Below are 22231 nucleotides of genomic sequence, written 5' to 3'. Positions count from 1 at the left end.
TGTATTGACTGGTCTAAACTACCGTTCATTTGAAAATGACAGAAAATAGTGCAAAACTTCTTTATCCCAAATGGCTGAACATAACTTGCCAGGAAAGAACATTTAAAAAAATCCCACACCAAAAATATCCAATAAAGTAGTTTGAGCTCAACTTTGAGAGAATGTTAATGGAATAAAAATACAGAGAAGTGACGTGTCAAAAACATACACAGGAAAAACATGAACAAAGTTAAATTATAAGCATTTCATAGAACCCTATGAAAAAACAATTAGGTAGACTAATATCATGCTTAACAATAACATTAATCCCTGGAAAACACAAATGCTTGAAAGTTTAAATTCCGTACTTCGATGTCAATTGGAATGTATAAATCTGGATCAACTTCTAAATAAATCTATCAGAATCGACTCCCAAATTGTCATTTGCTTACAGGTTCCTCTTCAGGCTCACTTATTATACTCCCATATGAGGTCATCATCAATGCCGAATAAATTATTTGGTGCACTAAAGATACATACTGCAGTATTTAGAAATTACATACACAAAAACATGACTTAACATAAAACATGCATAATTCAACCCTAAAGACAAATGTTACATAGTTGCAGTCTAAATTGTGGTGGTCTCCATAGTAGTTTCCTCCCACCTTCCTACATTTAGCTGCCAGGTCTAGTTTCAAGCAACAACAAAAATATTCCACACAAACAGTTGCATCCCAATTGTACCTTCAGTTTCTAATTCCAAAAGCTTTTGGTTTCTTCATACTTATCAGCATTGGAGGTTTGATCTTTGGTTTATCTTCAAAAAGCTGCGCCTCGCTCTCAGTCGTTGGAAAACGGCGAGCGTAAATGTCTGTATACTGCCTCTGAAACTGATGATACAAAAATGTATTAGCTTTAGATTAACACTTTTGTGGGGGGGGGGGGGGGGGGGAAATTGTACACAAATGTGCAGTGAGATTACATTTGTACATTCTAGTCATTTAGCAGACGGTGTTGAGTGATTTACAATAGTCAGTGCATACATTTTCGTACTGTGTAGTGAGATAAGAGAATATGAAGAAAGTGTTCACACAACATGCCGTCTAACATGTTACCTGCTTGAGCTTCTTCTTCTTGTCCTTCACAGACATGTTCTTGTCTTTGACCAGGCTCTCCAGCAGGTCAGTGATGGCAGCCTGGGACACACTCAGCTTCTGCTCCTCAAACTCCTCGGTACTGATCTGTCTGCAGAAGGAGTAGATGGGCATGGGGGCCCCTACACCACCACTACCTGGGTAGGTTATCTAGAGGAGGAGAGGATAGTCACACTCAACACGCCGCGGTCTACTTTCTTTAAAGGTAAACTCAGCGATATGACGTAGATGCACAAAGTAAATAGAATAGTGGATCAATTTCCACAACTAAGAGCATTGAAGCGCGAGGCTAAATTTCTCTGCTGTTTTGGTCCCATAGCTACCACATTGAAAACAACGTGAAGGGAACCCCTTGCACATGCGCAGATACTGTATGTGACCGGGAAGTCTTGCATCTTGCTCATCGCAATAGCTAGTGTTGCTCGTGGCAACGTCATTTTGTTGAGTCTACCTTTAAAATCAATGAAAATTCTATTTCATTACAACTCACGTAACCAACTACGGTATGTAATAGATACCTTATAAGAGTGACAGTATTATACCTGTACTTTTCTGAGGTATGCCAGGTGGTCTCGGACTGCGTTCTGCAGATAGACTGGCACCTGGAGTATCTCCTGGTGGTGATCCATGAGGAAGGAGACCAGTCTGGTGGCCAGAAGCTCATCCAGGTCCACCTCTTCCTCACAGCCCAGCACACAGCGAGAGAACGTATGCACCATCTGGAAACACAATGGGATTGAATAATGGAGTTATGAGGATGTTCAAATCATCACACAGAATTGTAAAACCTGCGTTTCTCTCCGCCCTCACCAATGTGCGTGTTCCTATGGCGTCATGGAGCCGAGGCATGTCCACATTCTGACTCATCCGGGAGATCATTCTCATCAGCAGCTGGAGCTTCCTCCGGCTGGCAGGGGGCAGCAACAGGGTGCAGAGCTGCAGAGCCTCAATGGCCACCCGCTCCAACTGAGGCTGGAGGAGACCTTCACACATATACACAATCACAGTACTGTACACTGGAATGGCATGTATTCAACCCTTGATATGCATCAGATCAAAATGATGCATACACACACACACCACTAGGACTTGAGGCTAATGAAATGCATTGAAGCGGATTAAGCATCTGTGTGATTTCACCTGGAAGATTAAATCCATGTTATTTCTCAATGCCAAAAAGCCCTTGCTTCTCTAAAGCAAGAACTGCATTAACTATGTGTACAAGTTATTAAATGTAACATCATTAAATGTAATTGTATAGGCATAATACTTTTAAACAGGGCAGTTTGAAGTTCTGGAAAGTATCCAGATGATTACAATTGAAATGCTTGCAGTGATAACCTTCTCTTAAAGGACAATTAGAGTCTCACTCCATATTAGTGCAAGCCCAATGAGCAATGTTAGGCCAGGTGTTAAGACATGCAAAAGCACAAACACAAGCATGCAGATGTAGGCTTACTTTGCTCGGAACTCAGACGGCGTGCATAAGTGAACACAGAGGGCAGAGCAAGGGTTGGCCTGGACAGGTCCAGAGAGCTCTGACAGCGCCTGCTAACAGAAGGCCCAGCTCTGAGGTCTCGCAGGTCCATGCTGCTGGCCCTCAGGTTGAGCAGACTGGGACCCCTCAGGCCAACAGTGGAGGAGGAGTCTGGCTTCACGGTGATCTCTGCTACAGGGGCGTTAATACTGAAACAGCTGGCAGACATCCCTCTGTGCTCAGCTATATCCAAACAGGTACCAATGCTCCTAGGGCGCTTGGGCTTCTGACTGACTGAGAGGTTGTCCATTGGTAGTGAGATGCTGCTTCTGGCACCCTCGTTTTTGGAGCTGTGAGTGCTACCCTCTACAGTCATCACACCTGAACTGGTGTTGCAACTGGGAGTTGCCATGGTGACAAAGACTTGGGGTTCAGAGTAAGGGTAGCTGTCTAAAACAGACAGAGAGTCAGTTTTATTCTGAGGTGGGGTGCTGTACTTGCTGCCACTGTTACTTTTGCAGGACACCAGACTCTCTGTAGACTGGAACAACTTGTGTTGGGAGCATGAGTCAGACTCAGCTGATTCATCCAGGATTCTCTCCAGGGAGCAACTACTGGGTCTTCTGAGCCTAACTGATGAGGCTCCACTGCTCTCTGACCGTACAAGACTCGGAGAGCTGCCTCCCAGGACGTCCCCATAACTGGCCCTTCGGCCTGTCAGACCCATCTGGGGGACCCTCCCAGCACAGCCCGTCTTCAGAGCTGCAAACGTGGACTGGGCCTTTGAGCTGAACACCTCTCTCATTGGTGAGTCGCCCTCTTCAAAAGCCTCTTTCCGAATTAAGCTCAACAGCAGACATTCCGTTGATTTGAACAGGTTAACAGCACCGTTCATGTGAGGGTTTTTTGCAGGCTGGGGGTAGCTGGGCTCCTCTTGGTTTTTTCGCTTTCCTCTTTGAGTTTTAGGAGCCACAATGTAGCCACATAAAACTAACAAGAGACCAGACAAAAACAAAAACAACACTTGTGAAGCCGGCAGGACATAAACAAGGGAGTTGGCACATTGTGGGGAAAGGGAATAGCTAATTGGACACACATGAGTTAGTTATAACAAATGTCACAGCCACAGAGCAGTCGAGTCACATCCTCTGTTAGGAGGGAAATAACACAAACCAGTTGTAGTTTCATGCTGCTTGTATTTGATCTGGTCAATCTTACTGTTCAGTTGCAGAGTGGAGACAAGACAAACTAAATCTTATCCAATAGAGCTCGTATAAAAAAAATGGAAAGTTCATATAGAATGATGAATACTAGTCCAGTAAACTTTAGAGCATTTGCCTGAATTCAATAACCACACCTGAGATTTGTCCTCTACTTTAACTTACAAATGACTGTACATGTTGATAGCTTAGTTGCAAAAGATTGAAAAATTACATTATAGGTTAATTCAATCCAGGTTTTAGTAACACTTTAGGTTAGAGAGGAACAGGGAAACCCATAAAATTAAGTTTGTCAAACCATTTCACCTCTAACACTGCATTCAATTTTAAAGCTTGCAAAATGCATACATACCCAAGACGTTGACAAACAACTCATAGTACTCAAATGTAAGAAGTGGCTGAGGGAGGCTGTAGAAGTAGTCAGAGACTGTTTTAAACACATCCCTCTCAAACCCAGGATAGGATGGCTGGTTGGAATCATACTTCGGCCCTAGAACGGGTTCAGTGACATTTTTTAGATGTTGGTCTGAAAACATAGCTCTCATATGGAGAGCCTAGTCTTGTTTTGTGTGAGGTGAAATCTATTTCTCAATACAATATGCCACCAAAACAGTTGAGTAAAATCTTACTTACAGTTTGCAAGACATTTCATTGCAGACAAGACCCAGTGTGGGAGGTCATCTGTGGAGAAAAGGCTAATAAATGACCATGCATCTTACATTTTGCGTACATTGTGTACACACATTGCAGATATAAATCAGAGAAAGAATAGGCTATACCAGTCTTGTCCTCAAGTGTAACAACCCCATGCTTGTTCACATTGGTCATGTTGTACACAATGTTTTGAGAATTGATGTGTCTTGGATCCAAAACATCCTCAAGCGCAGTCAATCCCAATGTTTTCTGAAGGCTGAAAGAATAAAGAGGCAATGGAATAAGGATCTACTCATTAAAATGTTTAAGAAGGATTTAAAATAAATGAAGAGTGAATCTTACTGTGTGAGAGTGATGCCTCTCCAAACATCCTGAATATCTTCCTCTGTTAGTGCTCTGGCCTGGACCACTTCAATCACAGGCTCAGTCTCCATATCTTGTTTTGATGGATCCACATTTTCCTGTGAGAAACAATTTCTCAGTCAATTATGTGGGCAAATCATACCGGGGGCACAATAGAGGAACATTTTCTCAAATATCAACAATACTTACTGTAGTCTCCTTGTTAGGTTTCTTGGAAGTCCTACATTTGAAGAAGCCTTCCTTTTCTTTCATTGAGAAACTCTTCCTTACTGATGCAGGCCCTGACACAGGTGGGCGATGGGGAATTGGTTTCAAAGGAGATGTTGAAGCAAACCTAGGACAGCAAAGGTGAAATAATACAATTATTTCAATGAAACACCCAAAAAGATTACTTAGGCCAGAGATGGTAGAGAGAGCGAGACATCCCACTCCCTCATTCTTTCAGGGTGGGATCGCACTGGTCTGCTTTTTGCCCCCACCCCGCGGAGGGGGTGCCCCAGAGATTGTAGAGAAAGGAGACATCTCCCTGGCTCAATTTATGGTGGGCAGGGACAATACACACACGCCATGGCTTAACGTGACCACACCCCCGAGTAAGGTACAGCCGTAGGGTACTCCCATGTTAAATTGCCTACTTTACGCATAAGCCGACAATGTCTATTCTTTTTCTCTATCATTCTATAAAAATTCTGGAAATTCTTGGTTGGCCATCTAACATACTTCCATGTCGTCTTAAATCAACAAACTACATCATTCCTAAAAACACTTTCATTCTAGACGTAAAAATGTTAGCATGAACAAAGACTGTTGCATGGAATGTATGTCACGATTATCAGTCAAAGAGCCAATTCCAACAGACTTTCTTCAATTAGCTAGCTAGCCCTGGTTTTAAGATGCTGAAAAGCTGTTGTGTACCATTTTGTTTGAATGGAGAAAAGACCATCTAATTAAGTTTTTAATCAACTGCCCAAGGACCAGGTTAGACAAACCTTATGGTTTCAGGCTATTGATGATGGAAAGCTGTGGGCTCCGGTTACTCGGTACATTTGTGTGTTCAAGCACTTAATCACCGGTAAGTCGCTTTGCATAAAGCTTGCTAGTTAGCTTGTAGTATGGACTAGTGAGCTGTATCTGTCCAAATAACAGCTGTAATATTCTTCTGTATTTTAATATTTATGCGAGCCTGGAGATTCCACCAGTGTAAACATCGCCATATAGGATACTTTTGTTAGGGCCATTTGGTAAGGTTGTATGCCCAGCTGGACTCCGGCAAGTTGAATGGACATATAGTCAAGCCAACAAGAAGCAACTCTTTCAAATAACTACACTGTTCAAGGGTAGGCAAAAAGTGGAAGTAGTTACACGACTAGCGAATTAGATCGAGACTAACTTATCTCGCTAGCCAGATAGCTAACCAACCGGCGAATAAGCTAGGGGTTAACAAACAGACATAAGTATAATGTGACATCTTTTCTGTAAGTGTTAGCAGGTCGGGTAACAAATTAGAGTTGCAGAATAAGTATAATGCAAATCATTTGTTGTGACAGCCAAGTATGTTAATAACGACAAGGCTGAAAACATTGAAAAAAAAAAAAGTGTTAATTTGTTTAGGATGATGCCAAAGTTAGGCTAATTACATGGGAGTAACCTACGCAGGGGCGTGGTCACCTTAAGCCACGCCTTGCCGTGTATCTATAAGTAGACCAAATCCAGCTGTCCCCCCATCGAGTGAGAATGTGAAAGATTATGGAGGAACTGTGAGCTCATGCGGGAAAGTATGTTCACACGAGAGAGGGAACGCCCACTTATATGCCGGCTTTGGTCTACAATTTTTTCAATGGTAAAACAGCCTGATTGAACTATTTATCCACCATCTAGGATTTATGCTACCTGTAGAGATGGCTGTTGTCTTCCAAATCTTCTGAACCCCATCTGCCCTTCACATCCTCGATCACATGATTTTTGAGGAACTTCTTCAGCAGCTGGATAGTCTGTTGTCTGGTGACATCTGGTCCAAAGTTACTATTGTTCCTGAGCAGTTCGTGTAGCCAGTCGACAGCTGCTATGGCAGTAAAACAGTTCCCATACACTCTGAAGTGTTGTCGATGTTTCCGCAGAGGCATCCCTGCTCGGAATAGCTTTGTGACTTCATTCCACTGCAAATTAAAATTGTTTTAGCTAGCTATATATACACACACAGTTATTTCAAAAGATGAGCTAGTTATCTGTAACATTACATATTGTTAAAAGGTGCTACATACATTTTTGGACTTGTGTGAATTAATTATGTACCCATTGATTCTTGAAGAATATAACAGATACCTCATGAGCTTTGTTTAACTGTCGAACCCCATCAGAGCCCAAAATATAAGCTTGTTTTACTGTAGTTGATTAACCAGGCTGTAATACACAAATTTGTGCAAAATCGTGTAAACGTTCCTTACAAGCCAGAATGTTGAATAAAATTACATTTGCACTTACTCTACCGGATGTCTGTGAGGTTTGTCCAATTTTGTATTCAGATTTCAATATATAAAAAAAGTGTGTGGATTGTTCTCCACCCTCCCGATTCAGAATATACCATTTTTATTGTCATGGCATGCTTGGTTCAATAGCTACTGACAAGCAAAAACCGTCTTCCCTGTAGCTCAGTTGGTAGAGCATGGTGTGTGCAACGCCAGGGTTGTGGGTTCAATTCCCACGGGGGGCCAGTACAAAAAAAATGTATGAAATGTATGCATTCACTACTGTAAGTCGCTCTGGATAAGAGTGTCTGCTAAATGACTAAAATGTAAATAAATAGCCTATGTGAAACTGACTTTCCCTTGGTGCCAAACCGAACCATATACATACCACCTCTAAAAAGTATTTCATAAGTATATTTTGTCTCAAATTTCGAGCCACTGAAGTACAAACCCCACAAACAACCTGAAAAGTATGTTAAAATTTAATTGAATTCAACATTCTTACTTGTAATGAACATTTACACGATTTTGCACACAAATGTTTTCAGAATGTATATACACACCAATGAACTGTATCACAGCCGGACTAGTTTTACGCCCAGTGTTTGTAAACATAATTACTAACACTTCATAGCACTATAAATGTAACACTGTATAGCCTAAAAACATGGTTAAACGATCAGTTTGATATAATGGATAGTCAGTCAGTCTTTGCATCCATTGCTCTCCAACTCTAGTCTGTGAACGTTTAGAAACGTCAAATAATCATCGCTTGAGATATTGGATTTCGAAACATATGGCCCTTATCTTTCAGCAGAAAGAAATAATCATTCAAATAAAACAGATGCACTTACTGTAGCAGTTTTGCACACATCCATACAGCTATGCGTGACTCCATCCAACAAAACTACCGTTCTGCTACATTTTCAGAATTACGCTTACACACAGGTTGTCGCCTCGTCTTCCACAAGTGCTGCAACATTTACATATGTCCATGTGGGAACAACTTTTATTTTCATGATTTATCGCTGAAATGAAAGTTACGGTCCTTGCTTCCAAAACCATACCGCGTGTTAATGTTCTGATTGTTAAGAGCCCCAGCGCTCAAATATCCCCCATACAGAAGGACACCTTCATCCAATGACTCTTAACGTTATGTGTAATGGAACGGAGAGTCGTGATCAAGGGCTACCATAGTTTGTCTATTCATTTGAGAGTGGTTACAATTCTCCAGCACCATCCCTCATCTTTCTACTGAAACAGGGGCGGGGAGTGTTTCAACTGCTAATTGCTGATGTGATATCATCCCGACTTCAAATCAGAATAGGGAAACGATCAGGGATTTGTCACTAACTAGCTAATCCTCAGTAACATATTGCTGGCCTAAAATCTGTAGGGCTGTCCGATTCTGGAAAAAACAACACCGATAACAGACAGCTTTACATTGTGAGTGATCTGCACAGTTCTAGCCAGCTTGCAGCATAGCTAACGTTAGCCAGTCAGTCAGCCAGCCAACCAACTAACCAAAGTTGCAACATACTAACGTTCGCTAACTAGCCAGCCTATTTGCCCAAATTGCAGCATAGGTAACTATGTTGCCCAATTGACAGCATAACTAGTTAGCTCGTTTGCCCAAGTTGCAGCATAGCTAGCATCGTAACACTAGATAACGGTTTAGCGTTAGCTAGCTAACTTCACAACAAGAAAAAGTGTACAAGAAAAGCTTACCAGTTTTGTCGCCCTGTAAGGCCCAGGAGTGACAACATGAGAACTCATCATATTGACGCTAGAATCAACGTGCAAACAACCCAAATGATTGTAGTTTGTTGGTTATCGGTGCCACATTGTCGACACAGAGAGCAGTGGCATTCCACACTGTTTAAAATTACGAGATTTCTTCTGGAGGCAGCTGATTGGACAACATCTTTGTCATGTGACTATTCATAAGGCTGGTGGACAAATGACACAAAAGAGTACTGTGAGATCAAAACAAATAGGCGAGACCTTTGGCGAGACGCATGAATGATTACGCAAACACAGGCAACAATGTATGTACTTTTTATCAGAGATTGTCAAAATGATATCATGTAGCAGTGAATTCTGAGAAACATTGAATGTAGACTGCCACCTGGTGCATGCAGTATCACCCCACAACAAACAGAGCAGTACAGTAAAAATTCGTTAATACAGTTTGTTTAGTTTACTTAACAACATTTAACTATAAATACAGTGAGCCGATACTGTAAACATGAACATATATAAAACAGGGATTATAGCCATTCATGAGACGTAAAGTAACCATTCATGAACAGGCAGGTACTGTTCTTTGATGTGATTGGCATCAAACTTTGTGACTGAGTTTTTAGTTTTCTAAACTGTCTACAACAAAGCTATTCATTAAACGCTGCTGGCTAAATTGTGCAAATGGTCCTAAATATTGAAATGAAAATGAAAACTCCAGTATTGAAAGAGGGACGAAAATTAGGTATTTTTGGGAAGCTGACAGAAGGAAGCAAACTAGTGTGGTTTCTGCTCAGATCTTCTTCAGAGGAGGAGGCAGCTTCAGTACACACAGTCCCTCCTGCTGAGCTCTGCAGGACAGGAAGCTCTAATACTATCATCTCATCACCAAGGGCCTCCACTGTCCAGGGTTACTGCCTGCCCCAGGCCCATTGTTCCACACACTCATTCATCCCATTAATCCATCCGCAGGATGAACCTACTCCACAGAGTAGTAGATGCTGGTTCCCGTAGACAAGTCCTCCCTTATTCACCAAAATTAATATTATTCCATAACTTAAACCTGGAGTCTAATCATATTCAGCTATACTTAATTATTGATGTACCTTTCCTCAGGACATGGGAAAGGTAGTAACACAGCAGGGAACTGTCGTGTGGGAATAACAACTGTAATCACGTGTATGAAACCATGTGTAATATCAGGATAACAATGTGTAATTTGGGTATTTTGATAATGGTTTCTTATAGCATAGATCTTTGTAAAACCTTCAAAAAACAATATGATGATGGCTCATGGTGAGGAGGGTGAGTTTGACACATGGGTGGGAAAACAGAGCAAGTGGCTCTACTTTGTATAATAAAAGGCCTGGGTGAGTTGAATTACAGTGGGACACAGCTGGATAGCAACACTGCCTGTAAATCATCTAATAAAGGCCTCTCCTTTTGTTTCTTTGAGAAGGTTTCTGAACTTTGCTTCTACAATGTTCTAATGATGAATAAACCAATGCATATACTGTTTCTTTTAAAAATACATCTAGCACAGAGGAAACAGTGACATTAAATGGAAATGGTTTTCAAATCAAATACAATTTTATTGGTCACATACACGTGTTTAGCAGATGTTATTGCGGGTGTAGCGAAATGCTTGTGTTTCTAGCTCCGACAGTGCAGTAATATCTAACAAGTAATATCTAACAATTTCACAACAATACACACAATACACACACATCTAAAGTAAAGGAATGGAATTAAGAATATGAGTATTTTGACGAGCAATGTCAGAGCGGCATAGACTTAGATACAGTAGAATAGAATACAGTATGTACATATGAGATGAGTAATGCAAATTATGTAAACATTATTAAAGTGATTTGTGTTCCATTATTAAAGTGACCATTGATTTAAAGTCTATGTATATAGGGCAGCAGCCTCTAATGTGCTACTGATGGCTATTTTCCAGTCTGATGGCCTTGAGATAGAAGCTGTTTTTTAGTCTCTCAGTCCCAGCTTTGATGCACCTGTACTGACCTCGCCTTCTGGATGATAGCGGGGTGAAAAGGCAGTGGCTCGGGTGGTTGTTGTCATTGATGAACTTTTTTTTGCCTTCCTGTGACATCGGGTGCTGTAGGTGTCCTGGAGGGCAGGTTGTTTGCCTCCGGTGAGGGGTTGGGCAGACCGCACCACCCTCTGGAGAGCCCTGCGGTTACGGGCAGTGCAGTTGCCATATCAGGCGGTGATATAGCCCGACAGGATGCCCTCAATTGGGTGTCTGTAAAAGTTTGTGAGGGTTTTAGGTGCCAAGACAAATTTCTTCAGCCTCTTGAGGTTGAAGAGGCTCTGTTCCGGCTTCTTCACCACACTGCCTGTGTGGGTGTACCATTTCAGATTGTCAGTAGCCTCTTAATTAACACCCCCTGTAGTGTGTTATCCAGTTAGGCATTGCTGTGACACAAAAGATGAAAAGTAAAAGGAGGGAGGTTAGATACATATAATAAAAAGGTTTAGGGTAGTGCTTTAGATTTGCTAATGTCAGGACTGATTGTAAGAAAATATTGAAAATCAATGGACGGGTGTTGCATTGTCCAACAGCAATAGGAAAACAAAAACACTAAACTAGTTCCTGTGTCTTTTACACATGCACCTCAAATCTCCAAACTTTGAAGACTTGCACAACTTGAGACACAGGGTTGGAGAGGTTACTTTCTAAATGTAATCAGTTACAGTTACTATTTACCTGTCCAAAATTGTAATCAGTAATGTAACTTTGGGATTTACCCAAATTTAGTAACGTAATCTGATTACATTCAGTTACTTTTATTACTTTCCCAATAAGAGGCAATAGAGGGAGACAAAAATGTATGTTACCAATTGAACAACATCTATTGCAGGATAAATCAATGTTAAAGTTTACATAGCTGGCCATATATGGATGTTACATTTTACTTTATGGGTTGGTTTTGTAGGCTTCTTCTAACCCATCGTTTTCTACTACATATAGTAATATGATTAAATTATATCTTTACATTAATATATATAATTTGTAAGTCCAAAATGGATGTCGCAACTACAGATTGCCCCTTTAAGTCTATCAAAAGTGTGTGAGTTTGTGCATGTGTCCATTAGGCCTATGGATTTTATTTATCAGCAGGAAATAGATTGAGCAATAAAAGCCCCATTTTTATTCCATAGGCTGGGATCCACACTATGCAGCTGTTGCAAGAGCACATTTTTCACTAGCTGCCCACTGGTTTAAAAATCAATGATTTATAGGCAGCTTAAACTTCTTGAATTCAACCATTATTGGGTTCAAATTCATATTTAGATTTGTGAACAGCCATCCACAGCAACCACAATCCGTAACATGCTGACCACACAGCTCGCATCACGTGCGCGAGTGTTGCAAAATAAATGTACACATACATGTTATTCAATTATTGCACCTAGACTGCTCGCGTGTGTCAACGAGCATCTGCATAGCCAGGCACTAAAATAGAACATGGTTCTATTTGTGACGCTTGATGCGCTGCAAGTCCCGCCTCTTCCATCTCCTCATTGGTTTTTAGGAGCATTTACCCACGTGGTTGATTGAAAGATGAACTGAGGTCCACACTCCAAGCAGTTGGTAGTGGTAATGCCTCTTAAAGTTGGTTGCCAACCGCCATATAAAGTCCAAAGAAGAAGAAGCCTGAAGGAGGAGAGATTACTAGAAACAAACTCTTAATTGTCGGTGTAGAGGACCTTGTGCATTTCAGGTAAAATGTGATTCACATCAATGCGCTATGTAGATATCAATAATAAGTGATATCTGTATCGCTGTAGACTACACTACTGCTGTCATCCTTACCTCCAAGCTTTTATTGAAGTTGGATAACCTTTGGATACCGACAGCAGTCGCACCATTGGAAGACATAGCTTGGACTGTAGCCTACAAAAGCCTATTCCTGCTCTTTTCCCGCGATCCATCAAACACATTTGGTGTGTCATGATAGTGGTCTCTGACTTGGGGTCAGACATGCTCAGGTGGAACAAACTTAAACTTGCGTGTTTTTTCAATGCTGATTTGAATGTCATTGAGAAAATAGAGAAGTGTCAAAGATTTTTTTCCGCAAACATCCTTTCTGAATTTAAAATAATCCTCGAAGTAATCATCTAGTTTTTCAAAAGTATCTGTAATCTGATTACAATATTTTTTCTGGTAACATAACAGATTACAGATATTGTTTTTTGTAATCCCTTACATGTAATGGATTACATGTAATTCGTCACTCTCCAATCCTGTTGAGACAACACGCTGTATCTAAAAGCTTCTGCTGTACACTAGTCACATTGTCCAAGATGCAGACGTACTAAGCCCATTATCTTGTATGAATAATGTACAGCCTGTAGGATGCATTGATGCTTTAGTTTCATACTCCATGCTTGACCCAGATCTGTTTGTACTCTTGCCATGCTCTGCAGCTAATATGTTTTGCATATATTACTCACTGCAACCATCCCCAACAAGCTACCACCAGACCCTCTTTAGCAGTGATCTAGATCTGCAGAATAACGTCTATTGCAGTAAGAGAGGTAGATGTCATACATGGACCTAAGTGAAGGTGATGTAAAGGCAGAGGAGACATAGCATGAGGATGTGTTACAAATAATTTCAATGAGGAGCACTGTGCAATAGCTCTTGGCCAGCAGTGGACGATTATGGTCTCATATAAACTACAAGTGTGGCCCTCAAATTATGTTGGAATGAAAGCTTTACTATGTCTTTGGTGCGGTGAGTGAGGAGGGGTGTGTAATACACAAGTATATGATACAGTGGTTAATGTTTTGACTTTGATTGAATAGCATGTATCTAATGAGTACACCATGCATGCATCTCTCTTCTAAAGGTGCAACATTGAAAAGTAAATTAGTAACCATCAATTATTTGGTATATAAGTAACAACAATTCATTTTCAGAGGTTCTTGAAATATTCAAAATTCTGAGTTCATAGAAACATTTCAAACCAGCTTGGAGTCAAGGACTAAAGACCATCAGCTGTTAACAGTTTTTATCACATCCCTTCTCCACTTTCCACATATCAGTCTGTTGCTAAGCAACTGTAAAATAAAACAGTAAACCTCCGAAGTCAGATAACCTCCTACCAATCACCCTCCACTTCATATTCACAGCATAGATATGGGCCTTTCGATTATTACATAGGAGAGGGACGATTTGGAGGGGAGTGATTATGATGGCATTTTTCACAAGGGACATACAATTCTATTCAGAAGAAATGTCTTTATAGATTTTTGAAGGCTACATTCTTGATGGAATTCTCAGAATAAATATTTTTATCAGTTCCTTCATGTGACATAGGTCTAGTCTTTGTTCTTCGATGAGATTCTTCCAGGCCTACTGATCCCATGCTTGTAGATTATGAAATGAGGTTGTGTTATTTTATAGTATGTCACTATGTGAACATTTATGTTTCATTAGACTTATGTGGCAGGGTGCTGTACTGTTGGTCTGTCACATGGGGATACCTGGGTTGGTTCTGGAATAGCCTATCTTTATTCAGTGTATTCTTGACATTACCATATTAACAATGTAATAATACCCATGTAAGTACAGTGTAATTACAGATTATGTGCACATTTCGGACTGTAATAAACTCACATCATTTTGTGTAAATCATATGCATAATATCGTTAAATGTGTAATTACACAAACAGTTAGACTACTGTTGTAGGTACACAGGCTAAAGGCCTCGATAGATATAATGAAAATATATTTTCTCCCAACTCCTTGAGGTGATAAAAAAAAATGTATTGCTCAGAAAAGGTCTGCATCATTGAGGATAGATGTCATCATAAATAGGGAATGTAACCATCTGTATCAACAGCCTGCACCCTGTGAGTTCACAATCTGGCTTCCAGTTTATGAACATCGGCGCAGTTATGTTAAAATTCATGTCAATCAAACATATGAGCCAATCCGCGTTGCGTAGGGGTGGGCGCTCCAATTGCCAATGAACCTGTTTGATTGACATTGTAAGTCTGTAGCGCAGCGCATGCTGTGCCCATCGCAGCAAGTGTTATAAAAGGCTGCTATTATATGCAAGCGAAATATCTAAGTCGATAAATGATTGAGAAATCAAAACACCATTCGAGGAAGTTGCTATACCACATACCTACATTTACTCTGACCGTCACCACCCCGAAAGGAAGAATTTGTGCAAGTTTAATTAAGAACGTGACTAATTCGTAAACTAGAGGATTTGACAGAGGGAAAACGACTGCATTTGTTGTGACCTTGTGAAGGTTTAATCAAAATGTACGACCTGCTCAATACGGTAGGTAATGTTTTTAAACACAAGTGTTATGCATGTGCATGTTCTTTATGCTGCGCAGGAGGCTCGTTACATCATGTAAACTGTACGGGTCCAGTGAGTGCTATAACCTACTGTATCTGCATTGTGGAGGAGAAACTACGCCTACCGAATTAGGCAAAAACGTATATGCAGGTAAACCCTTGTATTTACAAAAGTGAGTATCTTGGCTCAGGTTTTTTTTTTTTCAATATTTACTGTAACATATAGGCTACTACTGTATACAAGGATACCACTACTCAGCCTGGTTTCATAGACTAGACGTAACAAAGTAAACGAAAATCTGGGACGCTAAAAATAGTATGATATGTTATGCTTGGTATGGTTATATAAGACAGATGGTTACTTAAGGCAAAAACGAATTGTAATACGAATTGTACACTGAACAAAAATATAAACGCAACATATAAAGTGCTGGTACCATGTTTCATGAGCTGAAATAAAAGATCCCCGAAATTTTCCATATGCATATTTCTCTCAAATTTTGTTCACAAATTTGTTTACAACCCTGTTAGTGAGCATTTTATCCTTTGTCAATATAATCCATCCAGGACAGGTGTGGCATATCAAGAAGCTGATTAAACAGCATGATCATTACACAGGTGCACCATGTGCTGGGGACAATAAAAGGCCACTCTAAAATCTGCAGTTTTGTAAGCCAACATAATGCCACCAATGTATCAAGTTTTGAGGGAGCGTGCAATTGGCATGCTGACTGCAGGAATGTCCACCAGAGCTGTTGCCAGAGAATTGAATGTTGGAGGAGTATTTCTGTCTGTAATAAAGCCCTTTTGTGGGGAAAAACTCATTCTGATTGGCCGGGCTTGGCTCCCAAGTGGGTGGGTCTATGCCTTCCCAGGCCCACCCATGGCTGCACCCCTGTCCAGTCATGTGAAATCCATAAATTAGGGCCTAATTAATTTATTTAAATTGACTGATTTCCTTATATGAACTGTAACTCAACAAAATCTTAGAAATTGTTGCATGTTGCGTTTATATTTTGTTCAGTATAATTTCTAACATATCATACGAAATGGGGGATGGACATCCACAAATGAATTCATACCATACGAAATGTAACAACTAAATGGACTGTGTCGGATTTACATACAAAATAATACAAAGTGTTCTGAGACCAGGTTGCACTGCTACGAATTACACTAGCTTAATTAAAAGCTCCAGCAACACTTAAGTTGCATATGAGTGCTGTCATCCATCATGAAAGGGCGGTTTGCATTGGTTACATTGCAGGTTACATTGTTGCATGTGAACATATCGCCATAAGCTCTTTAGATAGCTTTGCTTATGTGCCCTGAGCTGTCTCCTAGGCTAATACTGGAGTGCATGCCTATACAGACTTTCCCTCATCCCCACTATGCCAAGTCCATCCATGCTGACTCTCTAAAAACCCCATTCACAGTGCTGTGTAAAGCTGCTGATGCCTAACATCAAAGAGACTGAGTAATAAGGGAGAATATGAGGGGAACAAAACAGAATTCGTCAGCAGCACCCATATGTAAAATGTATGCACACATGACTGTAAGTCACTTTGGATAAAAGATTCTGCTAAACGGCATATATTATCAGGCTGTGTTCAAGTAGGCTAAGGCTATCAAAGGATTGATTGGAAACTACTCTGTCATCTTATGTCATCCATTTTGTGTATGGTTTGTGTTTGGCCACTTTCTTGACTATCACTAGTACAGTTGAGACTTGAGTACACATACCTCCTGTACTGAATGGACTTCATGCCTCAAACTCACACTGAGCTTCCATTTTACACTCAGCTCTCTTTAGCCGATTGCTGCCAGGAGAAAATAGTTGCCATGGAATACCCAGCCCAAGCACTCAGCCGAATACCAATGATCCTCTAAAAAGTTTGCTATAACTTTTTTGCCCATGTAAGAAATGTATTTCTCCAGAATAACCTTCTGTTTGATGCTAGCTGACCAAAGCTATTTTCTTCTAGGGAGTGGGGTCCTCCATTTCCTTGCCAGCTCAGCTGGGTTTAATAGGGTTACTGAGGCTAAGATATCACTCACAGGCCAGAGCACAAATCAAAAGGCAATGGATAGAATTATACCAATGAAACAAAATCTAGTAATACAGGTGTCACGATCGTCATATAAATAATTGGACCAAGGCGCAGCGTGAGTAGAGTTCCACATTTTAATAATAGTGAAACTTCTCAAAACAACAAAGATATAATGATGTGAAATACATAGTGCACATAAGCACACATACAAAACAAACAATATCCCACAACGCAGGTGGGAAAAGGAACACACTAAGTATGATCCCCAATTAGAGGCAACGATTATCAGCTACCCCTAGTCACGCTCTGACCTATTACACCATAGAGAACCCCGAGGGCTCTCAATGGTCAGGGCGTGACAACAGGTGGTTTTGCTAATTATATTGGTAGTAGCCTAGTTGGTCACTGAACATGATATGGCATCTTTTTAAACCTGAGAAATTGACCCTTATTTTGGAAAATCTGTCAGCGACTAAAGCAGGTACCAATGTGTAAGATAGTGGACCCTAGGTGGTCTTATCAGGGAGTGCGAAGAATCACGAGTCAGATGAAATCAGGTGCGAAATGGAGATATATTTACAGGCGCTATAAGGGCACAAGGCGAGACCCAGATGGTTTGAGTCTTGATATTTATTGAACAATCCAAAAGGGGTAGGCAAGAGAATGGTCATGGACAGGCAAAATGTCAAAACCAGTTCAGAGTCCAGGAGGTACAGAGTGGCAGGCAGGCTCGAGGTCAGGGCAGGCAGAATGGTCAGGCAGGTGGGTACAGAGTCCAGAAAACAGGCAAGGGTCAAAAACTGGGAGGACTAGCAAAAGAGAATAGAACAGGAGTATGGGAAAAATTATGGTTGACTTGAAAAAATATACAAGATGAATTGGCACAGAGAGACAGGAAACACAGGGATAATAAGCGACACCTGGAAGGGGTGGAGACAATCACAAGACAGGTGAACCAGATCACGGCGGTGGAAATCGGAGATGAGGGCTGGATCCAGGATGTCTCTAGCGGGAACCCAGCACCTCTCCCCCGGGCCGTAACCCTCCCAGTCAACCAGGTACTGGAAACCCCTGCCCCGTGGTCGAACACCCAGGAAATGTTTCAACGTGTATGCCGGATGGCCATCAATGACACGGGGAGGGGGAGGGGGGGTGGGCCTGGGGACAGAAGACAAGGACTCCGAGACACAGGCTTAATCCTAGAAATATGGAATGTAGAGTGAATGCAGAGGGTACGGGGTACCAAGAAACGGACAGCAGTGGAACTAAGGACTCTAGAGATGGGAAACGGACCAATGAAACAAGGGGACAGTTTGCTGGACTCTACCTGAAGGGGCAGGTCCCGTGTGAACAGCCATACCCTCTGCCCAATGCGGTAGCGGGGAGCTGGAGTCCAGCAGCGGTCCGCTTGTTGACGATACCTGGAGTTGGTCTTGAGAAGTGCTACCCGAGCTCTTCTCCAGGTATGTCGACAGCGGCGGACAAACATCTGGGCCGAGGGTACGTTGACTTCCGGTTCTTGTTCTGGGAAGAGTGGAGGTTGATACCCCATGGAGCACTCAAAAGGGGAGAGTCCCGTGGTTGAACAGGATAGGGTGTTCCAGGCATAATCCACCCAGACCAGTTGTCTGCTCCATGTAGTGGGGTTGGTTGAGACCAGGCATCTTATGGTGGTCTCCAGGTCCTGGTTGGCCATTCGACTGGGTATGGAACCCGAAGGATAGGCTGGCCGACGCCCCAATAAGGGTGCAGAATGCCTTCCAGAACTGAGGACCCCGGTCGGAAACCATATCCACTGGGAGTCCATGGATCCTGAAGACGTGCTGTACCATGAGCTGGGCCGTTTCCTTGGCAGAAGGAAGTTTGTGGAGAGGGATGAAATGAAAATCAATCCACCACTGTCAGAATGACGGTGTTGCCATTAGACGGGGGAAGCCCAGTGACAAATATCCAGAGAGATATGAGACCAGGGACGATGAGGGACCGGTAGTGGCTGAAGAAGGCTAAAAGGAGCTTGCGGTGGAGTCTTGTTCTGGGCACAGACCATGCACGCGGCAACAAAGGCAGAGATGTCAGGAACCATTGTGGGCCACCAGAAACGTTGTCAGAGGAATGCTAGGGTACGGCGGGAACCGGGATGACAGGTCAGCCTGGAGTAATGAGCCCATTTCAGGACCGGACTGAGTTAGGGACAAACAGCCGGTTAGCCGGGCCCCCTTCAGGTCCAGGCTGGGAACGCTGTGCCTTGCGAACAAGGGTTTCAATACACCAACCCACTGAGGCTGCAAGGCATGAGGTAGGGAGAATGGTTTTGGAGACTGAGGGTTTGGCAAAGGAACTGTATAGGCGGGAGAGGGTGTCAGGCTTCACATTCTTGGACCCTGGGCGGTAGGAAATGGTGAAGTTAAATCTTGTAAACAGGAGAGCCCACCGGGCCTGCCTGGAGTTGAGGCGCTTGGCTGTACGGAGATATTCAACATTTTTATGGTTGGTCCAGACCAGGAATGGCTGTTCTGCTCCTTCCAGCCAGTGCCTCCACTCTTCCAACGCCATCTTGACTGCCAGGAGTTCTCGGTTGCCTACATCGTAGTTCCTCTCTGCAGGATTGAGATGATGGGACATGAATTAAGCTTTTGGTCCTGGGCAGATTGCTGGGACATGATGGCCCCCACTCCAACATCAGAAGCATCAACCTCTACCACAAATTTACGGGACGAATCCGGATGGATGAGGATGGGAGCTGTTGTGAACCGATGCTTCAGGTCCACAAAGGCTCTGAAGACCATGTGAACGGTACCGTGGGAGAGGTGAGTGCAGAGAGGGGGGCTGCCAGGGTGCTGTAACCCCGAATGAAACGGCGGTAGAAGTTAGCAAAACCCAGGAAACGTTGAAACTGCACACTTGACAAAGGTTGAGGCCAATCCACCACTGCTTTCACCTTTCCAGGATCCATCTGGACAATTCCCTCAGCGATGACATATCCCAGAAAGGAGATTGTAGAGCGGTGGATCTCACTTCTCGGCTTTCACGAACAATTGGTTCTCCAGGAAGCGCTGAAGGACCTGTCTGACATGAAGAACATGTTCTTGGGCAGACCGGGAAAAAAACAGGATGTCGTCAAGGTAGACAAACACAAAACAGTTTAACATGTCCCGGAGCACATAGTTTACCTGAGCCTGGAAGACAGCGGAGGCATTGGGGAGTCCAAACGGCATGACCTGGTACTCATAATGTCCACTGGCTGTGCTGAGTGCTGTCTTCCACTCATCTCCTTCGCGTATCCGAACCAGGTGGTAGGCATTCCGAAGGTCCAACTTGGAAAAAAATGGTGGCTCCCTGGAGAGTTTCGAAAGCCGAGGAGAAGAGTGGAAGGGGTAACGATTCTTAACCGTAATGTAATTTAGACCCCTGTAGTCAATGCACGGGCGCAGGGTCTTGTCCTTCTTCTCCACAAAGAAAAATCCTACGCCTGCAGTAGATGCAGACAGACGGTAGCCAGAGACTCCTCTATGTACTCCTCCATGGTCTTGGTCTCCAGCCAGGATAGAGAATATAGCCTACCACAAAGTGGTGTGGTGCCTGGGAGGAGATCAATGGCACAATCATAAGGACGGTGCGGGGGAAGAGAAGTAGCCTGTGCCTTGCTGAAGACCTCCAGGAAGTTGTGGTACTCTGTGGAGACGGCAGAGAAATCCAAGACTTGACTTAAGCCCTAAGGAGGCCATCTCGGGGAATGCGACGCTGCTTTGAGGCAATGGGAATGGCAGAATGGACTCCAACCCAGGATTGAACTTGTGGTCCAGTCAATAATGGGGTTGTGTTTTTTGAGCCAAGAAAATTCCAAAACAGGAACATGGGGAGACTCAATGAGGAGAAGGTCTATAGCCTCACTATGTTTCCTGAAACCCGCAGATTAACAGGAACAGTACTGTGGGTAACTCTACCAATGGAGCGGCCGTCCAGTGCTCTAGCGTCCATGGGAACAGAGAGGAGTTGAGTTGGGATACCTAATTCAGAAACTAGGGTAGCGTCCATAAAACTCTCATCCACCCCAGAGTCAATGAACACCCGGAGAGATTTAGACTGGTCTCCCCACAGCAGTATCACAAAATAAGGAGTGCGGTTGATGGGATTTAGAGGATTCCCAGCCTGGCTCACCAGTGTACTTGTACCTACTACATAAATAGGTCTCTTAACTGTGCAGGGGGCTATATAATGTCCCGCAGCCCCACAGTACAGACAATTGTTGGAACTTAGCCTATGTGAACGTTCCCTAGGCGATAACCTAGCTCTGCCCAGTTGCATAGGTTCCGGACTCACCCGTCGCCGATGATTCTCGAGGGAGCTCGGGTGGCTTCGGATCCTCTCAGAAAAACAGCCTTCAGGGACTTCCTTCGAAGGTGAGCGAGCCACTGCGGATGAACGAGTGTGACCTAGGCCAGACCTCCTCTCACTCCTGCATTCCCTTAGACGTCCATCAATTCTAATGGTGAGGGCGATGAGGGAATTGAGGTCCACCGGTAATCTTTTACCACCTCAGATAATCCATGAAGAAAGGTATTGAAAAGAGACTCCGGATTCCAGGCACTCTTGGTGGAAAATGTGCGAAAGGGATTAGCGTAGTTTGCCACACTACAGGAGTCTTGACGTAATTCAATACGTTTTCGGGCCGCCTCTCTCCCGGAAATGGAGAATCTAACACCTTCCTCACCTCTCTCATGAAATCCTCCAGATGACGACAAATGTCGGATTGTTGCTCCCAAACTGGCGTAGCCC

The 22231-nt window shown here is 42.8% G+C and overlaps 2 protein-coding genes across 4 annotated transcripts in view; one reads left to right on the top strand and one right to left on the bottom strand.

Annotated features, from left to right (window-relative positions):
- Positions 1-297: 297 nt before the first annotated feature.
- On the bottom strand, positions 298-9209 carry depdc1 (DEP domain containing 1). 3 transcript variants are annotated; one of them, XM_014216598.3, is made up of 12 exons: positions 9044-9209; positions 6741-7006; positions 5040-5184; positions 4830-4948; positions 4613-4743; positions 4467-4514; positions 4186-4323; positions 2596-3603; positions 1947-2119; positions 1679-1855; positions 1098-1286; positions 298-872 (listed from the first exon to the last, which is right to left on the bottom strand). In XM_014216598.3, the coding sequence occupies exons 1-12, from the start codon at positions 9092-9094 to the stop codon at positions 729-731; spliced, it is 2589 nt and encodes an 862-aa protein (XP_014072073.1). In that variant the 5' UTR covers positions 9095-9209; the 3' UTR covers positions 298-728. The 3 variants fall into 3 exon arrangements, with proteins under 3 accessions (XP_014072073.1, XP_014072076.1, XP_014072075.1); XM_014216601.3 differs by lacking the exon at positions 2596-3603; XM_014216600.3 differs by lacking the exon at positions 6741-7006.
- Positions 9210-15063: 5854 nt separating this feature from the next.
- Positions 15064-22231, top strand: part of LOC106613881 (leucine-rich repeat-containing protein 7) — a 175880-nt gene continuing 168712 nt past the window's right edge. The window contains exon 1 of the mRNA XM_082956844.1: positions 15064-15384. The gene's annotated coding sequence lies outside the window, so the exon portion shown is untranslated. The remainder of the gene's footprint in view (positions 15385-22231) is intronic.

This window comes from Salmo salar, chromosome 10 (assembly GCF_965601325.2).
Source record: "Salmo salar chromosome 10, fSalSal1, whole genome shotgun sequence".
In the NCBI taxonomy this organism is placed as follows: domain Eukaryota; kingdom Metazoa; phylum Chordata; class Actinopteri; order Salmoniformes; family Salmonidae; genus Salmo; species Salmo salar.
The sequence above is the reverse complement of the archived record's forward strand: the minus strand, read 5'-3'. Positions and strand labels throughout refer to the sequence as shown.